The 9,912-nt window shown below is 40.2% G+C and overlaps 1 protein-coding gene across 1 annotated transcript in view; it reads left to right on the forward strand.

The window, feature by feature from the left end:
• The window catches only part of si:ch211-132g1.7 (prostaglandin F2 receptor negative regulator), a 63,599-nt gene extending 54,007 nt beyond the window's left edge, over positions 1-9,592 (forward strand). Inside the window, exons 12-15 of the mRNA XM_040142462.1 lie at positions 5,295-5,481; positions 5,607-5,725; positions 5,836-5,886; positions 7,177-9,592. Coding sequence (XP_039998396.1) covers positions 5,295-5,481; positions 5,607-5,725; positions 5,836-5,886; positions 7,177-7,289 — 470 coding nt within the window. The 3' untranslated portion in view covers positions 7,290-9,592. The remainder of the gene's footprint in view (positions 1-5,294; positions 5,482-5,606; positions 5,726-5,835; positions 5,887-7,176) is intronic.
• Positions 9,593-9,912: the final 320 nt, after the last annotated feature.

The following is a 9,912-nucleotide window of genomic DNA, read 5'->3' on the forward strand; positions in this document are numbered from 1 at the left end:
TCCAAATTATCCACTTTATTTGTAGGTAAAACGGAAAATGAGTACAGCCGAAATATCGCTAGCAATCCCTCATTGCGCAGGGAAAAGGGTGTTTGCGCACGGTTAGAGTAGGCCAGCGTCGAACCAGGGTATCAGTCTGTAAACTGTGATGGATGTTCATAACAGACAGTTTGGATAAAAATTCTACCGTTCACCTTGTTTTTCTCTTAGTTTTACCAACCTGGTAACCTGGTTATCTTGCTACTTGTGTTTCTCGGCAGGTGTAGCATCCTGTTGAACACTTCCTTGTTTTGTGCTGTTGGCTCTAGAGTTAAGATCGTCTGAATTATGCTCAAATTTTACAGGAATTTCATGGGTAGGGTTTGGGGGCATAATATTTTAAGATTAAATGATTAGTCGATTAATTGATTAGTTGATTGACAAAAAAAATAATGAACTATTTAGATTAATCGTTTCAGTAATGTTTCAAGCAAAAATGTCTGAAACATTTTGTGGTTCCGGACAGAATTTTCTGCTTTTCTTTGTTGTAAGTCTGTAATTTTATAATCTTTTTGTTTTGAACTAGTTTGGAGAAAGAAAAAAAACAATTAGAAATTGTCACTGGGAAATTTGGATGGGCCTGTTTTTCCACTGTATTTCAACATTTTCAGAGCATGAAAGAATAATAGAATAGTCACTAATGAAAACAGCTGTCGCTCGCTGTCCTAATATTATTCCATGGCCTTGATTTGTTATCAGTGCCACATCTGCACAAAGTGAATAGTCTTTAATTTGCAAATGTTGCTTAACCCAGGTGAACAGTTAATCCAGAGTTATGCTCACAATGTCTTACACTTTTGTAATATAATCCATCCCTTCCATCACTTGCGCCAGGTGTGACTTCAGGATGCGATTCGATGGTCACTTTGAGTCCACACCCCAAGACACCATCATTCTCATCAGCTTGCGTTTCTTTTACCGAAGCATGTACCGATAGGAGCCCAGATGGGGTCAGGTTTGTGGAGGGGTCCTCACTCTAATTCACCCCACCCATGCAGAGGGTCTCAGTGGAGGATAGACTTACTTTTGAGGCAAGACACATGTGTGTACAATATGGTGAAAACAGCTTGAGACAATGTGATTATATCGATTAAGCGTTTAATCGTTTGGCCTATAAAACATGGAAATGGAAATAATATCCATTACAATTTCCAAGAGCCCAAGGTGATGTCATCAAATATCTTTTTTGCCCAAAAGCCAATTTACTGTAATGAAGGACAAGGAAAAGCAGCTAATTCTCACATTTGAGAAGCAAGAATGATCCAATGATTTGTGTTTCTGCTTAAAAATTGACTTAAAACGATTCGATTATACAAAAAAAATGCAGATTAATTTCCTGCAGTCATCTAATTGATAAATCATTGCAGCTCTAGACTGTGGTACTTGAAAAACTGGGTTTCCTGTAGTGATAGTTGTGCCACATAACAGTCTTTATGTTACTGTGAGGAACCATGTGGGCTTTCCTCAGGAGGTTAATGGGTAAATCAGCCCTCTCTCATTGTCAGAACTTTACTCATCAGTTGATTCTGGTCAGTGAGTCTAGAGGGGGGGGGTGTGTGTGTGTGCGTGTGCGTGTGCGTGTGTGTGCGTGCGTGTGTGTGTGTGTGTGGTCAGTCGACCCATTAACCCCCCTCCCTTAGTGTCTCCTCCTGTTTCCTCCTCTTTGGTTGGATGGAGCGCTCGGCTACTTGTCTTAGTGAAAAAAAAAAAAAAAAAAATTGGTTGTCACCATTAGTTTAGTCACATTTTACAGTGTGAAGGGATTTTTATGTCTTTAACAGCTGATGTTAAAAATGGTGAGAACTTAATGATTTTCTTTACCTTGAAATCTGGAGTATTGTCATCATTTTTCCCTAAATTTTAAAGTCTATTTTAAAGTTTTAGACACTGTATCTATTGTATAACACACGGTGAAAATGTAAGTACAATCCAATGGGAGAATGGACTTAAGTGTTGTTTTAAAAAAAACAAAAACAACTTAAGGTGCACTTAAGGTCTTTTTTCTGTACACTGTTCGCACACTTGACTTCTCGACCTAAATCAGTCTCCCCACCAGAGAAGACTGACTCTTCTCAACTAATTGAGAAGCACTGGAGCTGATTTGCCCGAATTACATCCTGGTGTCCAGTGTGTCCACTTCTCCTCTAACAGGACGTGATGGATTTAGACTTTGGAGAGAAATCCTGAAGTGTGTTGGCAGAAAGGGTAAATGAGCTGGTCAAAATGACTTTGCAGTTTACTGATGTCACTTTAAAATGGACTGAGTATTAACTGTGTTTTATCGGTGAAATCAGCAAGTGCAGTGTAGCGGCATTTGCTACTTAAGAGTTTATTGTCATTTTCTCCATATACAGTATGCAGCTCGGAGTACGCAGTTAAGAAACAGAACAGCTACACAATAAAGAAACAAGTAAAAAAAGACCCTAATATTAAGTCATTTAACGCAGGAACCCGATGGTAAGGTGCTAATTATACATTGAATTGCATAAAAACACACACACAAGTAGAATATACAGTGGAAATTAAAAATTGTATACTACGGTGAAATTATTTTTTTATTCTAATTTTATAAATATTCAGCCTGGCACTTATTTCATGTAAAATATTTAGATTTAATTTATTTTCCACACTTTCCACAGTGATTGTTAGAATTTTTCCGTAAATTTGTAACCCTAGTTTTTTACCACTATGAGGCTTTAAAGCCCGACTTTTTTTTTTTTTTTTTCATTTAAGCTGCGTACAAGCCACAATTTTGTAAAAGTATGTCTAAATATTTACTATTTAATAATTATATAATCGTATTTAGAACCTGTAGCCCAAAAACAGGGCTAATGGGTTAAAGTTCATCAGAATCCACTAGAGCCTGATCTATCCATCTATCCATCGAAGCCAGTTGAAGTTAATGTGTTTATGTAAATATCAGCCTTTATATTAATCTCTCAAATATAGATGGTGGTATCAGGCTCGAAAATCCAGTATGGTTCAGGCTATACATTTGTTTTTTCTTAAAACTTTATCTTAAGGCTTTGCCTCAGTGAAACATTAAAAAAAAAAAAAGCTAATGGAGTGTCCAAAATAGAAAAAAAAAAGATTATCATTTAGGTCCTTTAGTATCCTTTTTAACTTTTAATGGTAAACTGGCAAAACACAGACAAAACAAGTTTTCAGGAAATTATAAATATTACAACCATGAGCCACTAAACTGAAATGGAGGCCAGTGTTGCTGCTGCTGCTGCTGCTGCTGCTGCTCATACTACTACTGATTTTTAATGATGTAGCACTTGAATATTAAAACCATTAGGGAAGAGAGAGAGAGAAATTGAGATGTGATTCATTACTCTGCTCTGGGTGAGTTCACTCCTCTCGTCCTCAGTCTTTCTCTTCGTTATATTCACTCCATCCACTCTCCTCTTTCTTCCTCCTCATTTCTCCACACCCCCACCCCACCCATAATTGTTTTTCATCATCATTTGTCTTGTTTTTTTTTTTTTTCCCCAGCGTTGTCGTTCGCAAACATTCTCCTCTTTTATTTTTTTCATCTGTATCCTCTATTTGTCTCTGAAATGACGGAGGATGACTAAGGCTCCATGGGGTTTTTATTGTGCTTCGGTGTGTGCGTGTGCATGTGTGTGTGTAGGAGGTACAGTGCTAATAGTCCCTCTCTCCCTGACAGACTAATGACTAGTTTGTGCTCCTCTGTCTGTCTCTCTCGCTCCCTGTCTCTCTCTCTCTCTCTCTCTCTCTCTCTCGTCTTTCTCTTGGAAATAATTAGCTCGCTCGCCCCCTTTCCAAAGATTACATCTATTATCACAAATTCTCTCTTGTCCCTGTTTTCTTTCTTTTGTCATCACTATCCTCCTTTTTGTGAGGCATGTCCATCTCCATCTTTTCTTATCTTAGCTCTTACTGTGGGAGAAACAGCAGCCTGTGTGTGTGTATATGTGTGTGTGTGTGTGTGTGTGTGTGCGCGTGTGTGTGTGTTTGTGTGTTTTAATGTGTGATAATGGAGTTGTTCTGTAGTTTTGGACTGATTCTCCTGGTTTTTAGTTTTCTTTTGTTCTGTGGTTGTCGTACTGAAATTAGGGCTGCATTGTACATCTGTAAATAACAAAATCTCTTCCATTTTTTTCCATAACATAATAGGTAACTCTGTAAATGTTGAACTTGATGTAGATATGGTGCTAATAATCACATGTGAAAGTGTCATAATGCAACATAAATCACTCTGTAAGAGCTAAAACAGTGTTTAGAGTTGGTTAAAGGTCATTTTTTTACAATAGGTGATTCTGTCGTGTTACATCAAAACCTCATAACAGAACGACTTGGTTGATAAATATGGCAACATCTACCAAAACCTAAGATTACTAACTGAAGGCAGGCTGTTAACTAAAGTAAATGATAGCTAATGCTGGCTACTTAAAGATTGGAATGGACACTTGAACTTTCTGGAAAACTGCAGCTTCCTGCATAAACAGAGCTGATGTCACCCTGCATGAAAGAGTCCAAACGCTTAATTCGTCACAAACACTCAAACCTGTCTAAACGTTGCAGTTAAAAAATAAAACTGCCTCTTTCTCCAGAAATAATAGCCCAGCGGTTTACACTTAAGACTGACCCTACACTGACCTGTTTCAGCAAGAGATGCATCTAATTATGGAAGTAAAGGTGCCTTTTCATGGGACTTTCAAAGAGGAAATGTGTATTTTTAATGCTCCCTTTTAACTGATGCAGGTGTCCTTAGTGATGCTACTGATGTTTAGCCGACTGTGAGGTCTGAATACGCACTCAGCATTTAACTACAATTGTTTTTGGCTTTGGAAATGGATAGAAAACAACATATATGCAACATGTTGCACATCCCACGGGTACAAACTGCCTTTATAGTTTGTAACACATGTAAAGTCTACATGCAGCCGTTAAACACCAATAACAATCTGTCAGGGGTCATTAGACTTAAGTTAGAGCAAGGAGGCTCAAAATAGCGCAAAATATGCATTTATATTATGGTCAGGTCTTTCTTTCACACATTTTAAACACTGAGTAACTTTCACAACAGCAACAACCACCTATACAAATGCACATCCATGCAACAGGCCCACCTTTGGTCACACTTAATATGGTAGTAACACACACAAAGATCGGAAGCAGCCTGAAACTGCTCTGTAGCTCCAAAGAAAACTGAAAAAGTACAGGTTTCAGAATTTTCAAAACTGTCTTTCAACGTTTTTTTTCTAAATTCTGTCTGTCTCGCTCAGATCACCTGGGGTACGAGGTGCGCTGGTTTTTCACCAGGCTGCGTGGTGGGCAGACGACGAGCCAGGTGGCCAGCGTCGACCGCTTTGGCGTCGTGAAGACGGACCCCCGTAACACGTCCAGTGAAATTTCCGTGGAGCGCATAGGCCCACACAAATACCTGTTGAACATTTTTGGCACCCAAGACACGTGAGTGATATTTATGGGTAAACAGTGGTGGGTCATTAGCAAACATGTTTTGGTCTTGGTGAACTCTCTTATCTCTGTGGGCTGGAAGATTTACACTACGCCACTGCCATGTTTGTGGTCTCCAGTGACAGCGGCGAGTATTACTGTATGGCCACGCCCTGGTACCTGTCAGCCTCAACGGGAGCCTGGACCCAAGCTGGAGAGCTGACGTCGTCCCGAGTATTCCTCACTGTCAAGTTCGCGGGTGAGGAGTGTGTGCTGCCGTTCATCACACACACGCCACACATTACCACGACCACACTGATGCAGATGCATTCGAAACTGCAAAATTGTGTCTGTTTGTGTCTTCTCTAGTGTGGGACTCTCTACAGTTACCTCTCCTGTATGGTGCATCGGCCTCAATAGGTAATGTAATCATCCTCAAGTGAAAATGATTCAGTCAGTGTTTAATCATTATATTGTATATATCATTATGTTTCATTGAGATTAGATATTTAGTAACATTTATAAACTTGATATCAGGGAACATATCACATCTTTTCTGCAGTGCTTTCCCTAGTGCTGAATATACTCTAGGTGATTGTAGACATTTTTGAAAACAATAGCGTAACTGATCATTTATAAACATCTGGTTTATTTCTTTTAAAATTGGGAATCACAAACAACTATAGTCTGTTTTTGTGGGCCAGGAAACTCAAATTTTGAGGCTTTAAATGCGGTTTAAATGCAGCCAGCAGCAGCGCTTCAGAAGAGTGGCGCGCCTGCAAAATGTCACTGAAACTGGATAAAAACGCTTACTTGGCTCACTGACGCTTGCTGTCAGTGTGGACATCTCCACTGAAACTGCTGCCTGATAGGCTGGAGTTACTCTTTTTTTTGTGCTGCTCTGCACTTCACTAGCTGACAGTGCTGTGCTCATGCTTATTTAGGACACGTGTCTGACAGCCGGCGTTGCCAGTGCACAGTGGATTTAACCGAGATGAGAATTTGAATTTGACCAGGCTTAAAATAGCCAAGCAATCGATAAAATATGCTTTAACTGGCACTGATACTGATCTCGTATATGGCTGGGGGACATTCCTAGTTGCTATTAATAATGAAAATCTTAGTTTATAGGCATCTGCAGTGTCAGTAGTTGATGTTGTGGGATTAGTGGTAGCTGGAACAGCCACAGTAGTAGTGTTGGCCCTCTTATAGACCTTTTTCCCACCAAAAGTCCAGAGCAACTGTCTACGAAGTGGCAATGCTATTAAGTATTTACATAACTGTACTTAGTCAATTAGCAAAGCAAATTTCCTTTCTCTCATTCTCTAGCCATCTCTCTCTCTCTCTTTGAGCTAGTCGGGGAGCAAACAACATAACTTTGTTTTTACTGTTAATAAACAAGGAGAAATGCCCGTCCCCCGTCCTGATATATTTTGTAGCACGACTTTTTTGGGTCCAGTCACCAACGGTCAGCCCCTGCAATATTCATCCCAGTAGTTCCCGAGCCATCAGGAAGTAGCCAGAGCAGGGACTATAAGGAGCCAGGAACTAAATTTAGTCTGTGGTCCCTTCAGTCAAAATGCAGGTAAGGTTTTTAAAAAAAACGTTCCTGCGGCGGAATCAAGATTATAGTATTACCAAAGGGCAGTGGTAATGTCACTCCTAGTAGAAGGAATATGGCCTCATTTTAACCTTGTTGTGTGTCTGCAGGTGTGGGCCTCTTCTCTCTGGTCCTGGGCCTGGTTTGCGCCCAGTGCTGCTGCCGCAACACCACTCACACTCCGCGCTCGCGCAACAAACTGATGGACCTGGAGATGGACTGACAAACACTTTCCCCCGCATCCACACACTGCAGCGCTCACAGGAAACACCACACACACAACAGACACACGCCCATAGACGATTTCTGGGACACCCAACTGTTTCCAGGGGACGGACGTTGGGAGTAAAGGGACATACCACTTTGGAAACAAGCCTGATCAAGGTGCTCAGGATCTTTCAGCTCTGCAGTGGAGGAGCAAGGGGGACCTTTTTTTTCTTTTCTTTTTTTTTTAACAAGCACCAATGGGGGGAATACCCTTCGAGAATTCTGTTCCTGTGAAGATCCAATGAAATCTGTGGCGCTTCCAGTGATTTTTACACAGATATATTTGCTCCCTGTTACGACCATAGCACTACAGGAAACTCTGAAGAATCCAGAGTGTGATTTTTGGAGAAAGTGAGACTTCTGAGACATCACTGCCACTTGGGAATAAAGGACCACTAAACACATCTGCTGCCTCTGTAACCACTAGGGATAACAAATGAAGCACTCAGGCTGGACTACATGCTTTTTTTTTTGCTTTCTTCTGATGCCATGGCTTCCTGCAAGTACAACCGCTCCATGTACCTGATGGTAATTGAGTCTCTCAGAGTAACGGGCACACCAGCGTACCCTGTTGAATTTTCCTTCTTTTTTTTTTTTTTTTTTTTTGAGGAAGCACAGAAAATTCAAGGGTCGGTTGGGGTTGAAGAGACGGAAGTGGCTTTTCATTTTGCTTGTTTGGTTGAACATTAAGGTACATGGCTGAGGTTATTTTGTATTTGCAGAGGCCGAACGTTTAGGCAGCCTGGGCCTTGTTTTTGTCATTGAAGGAGGTCGTGGTTTGAACATCTTGTTCATTTGGGCAGCAGAAGTCCTAGAAAACGAACGTGCTTTCCACACAAGAGGTATTGCACTAGAACTTACCACCCCAGAGTATTCCTAACTTAACAAAAGGACAATATATACCTTTATTCTCAAGTCTAGTTTTTTGAAAATTCAGAGATTTTAAAATGAGAGACATTTTTACGCTTTACAAGGAGATATGCAGTTAGTGTGTTTGTGTGTGAGATATACTATACGTGGTGCCAATATCTGAACTAACAGAAGTGTGCTTGGTTCATTTTGCCAGACCTACACTTGAACAGCCACTAAAAGTGGTGACAGTGAGCACTCTTCTTTCATAGATATTCAGAAATGTATCCAGCTGTTATTTTTGCCCGAGTCTTGTGTATGTTGCGTACACCGTGTGAGCGCTGTGCTACAGTATGTGGGACAAAGAGTTGCATGTACCGTTTCATAATGACAGACTGATGTCATTCGTGAGCAACACAGGCCTTTTCCAGGGTTACACTTTGATGACATCAAAGTCTCCTACACCCAGATTTTTAAACGTAGCTGTCACCCGACTGATCTAGGCTCTCGTGCGTTCAAACTGTGAGCAGTGTTTTAACAGTGTGTGGGTGGTGCAAGAAACTCACGGTTTGTAGCTGCAAAGGAAAATCATGCATGTTTTTGTAGCTTCAGTTTTGCCTTTTAATGGAATAGTTTGGCATTTTGCGAATGACGCCTATTTGCTTTTTTTCTGTAGATTTATACAACGGGAGTCTGGAGTCACTCGAGTTGTTAGCTTAGCGTAAAGAAAGAAAACGAGGGGGGAAAAAACGCATACTAACACGATTAAAAGTCACAGATTTACAAGTATCTTGTTTGCTTAATTCAGACTCAAACAGAAATGTAAGAATGACAATTTGCAGTTGTTCTGGTGAGTCACTACTTGGCTGGGAAGACGGATAAACTGTTGTTTTTTCAAGAAATATTTGTAGCACAAAACTCCTCCGAAAACCACAAGCTGTCATTTTTACATTCCTGTCCATGTACAGCTTGAACAAATGAGATGCGGAGTGTTTACTATTGAGATTTAGAGACGGGACTATAGAGATGCCTCTTTTGAGTCAGTGCTCTTATAGTAATCCCCCCTCATTTACTTTCTTATTTCCACCCATTTTACAAAACCAACAGAAATGAGACTCTTTGAAATTGTTGGACGTGCTCTACTCTTTCAGTTTTGGTTTAGCTAGGTTAGCGGTTCCCCTCTGTTTCCATTCTTTATGCTAAAATAAGATAGGCTTAACACGTCCCAGACGTTGGCAAACAAGCACATTTTTCAAAATGCCCGACTGTTCCTTTAATGATACGACCTAGAAAAGAAAGCAGAAAACTTTCAGTAAAGTGAGTTCTGAGATTTCAACTCCAACAATGATAACGCCCCTTTTTCGAATAATTCTAGATGTTTTATCTCTACTCCTTTTTTTTTTTTTTTTTTTTTTTTAAAGTTGTAGAAAACTGGTAAGTTTACCATGCACTTAACAGGTAAAACTGAAAATTGTATCTTATCAAAAGCAAGAGAAATCTGCCATAACCAGCTGATTAAGACAAGTCACCTGTGCCCGACTTGTATCAGCGGACATCTTTCGAGTCTTTGGTGTTTTTGTAGCAAATGGATTAAGTTTTGGTGACTGGTGTATGATGTTGACTGCTGTGTGAACGCACACTCACAGTTCCAGCAACAACATACACACAAAGTGAAGAAGTTTCGATCCAAACTCAGCAGGATCCAAGTCAGACCTGTTATGTTTGTAATA

This window comes from Xiphias gladius, chromosome 13, assembly GCF_016859285.1.
Source record: "Xiphias gladius isolate SHS-SW01 ecotype Sanya breed wild chromosome 13, ASM1685928v1, whole genome shotgun sequence".
Taxonomy (NCBI): Eukaryota; Metazoa; Chordata; class Actinopteri; order Istiophoriformes; family Xiphiidae; genus Xiphias; species Xiphias gladius.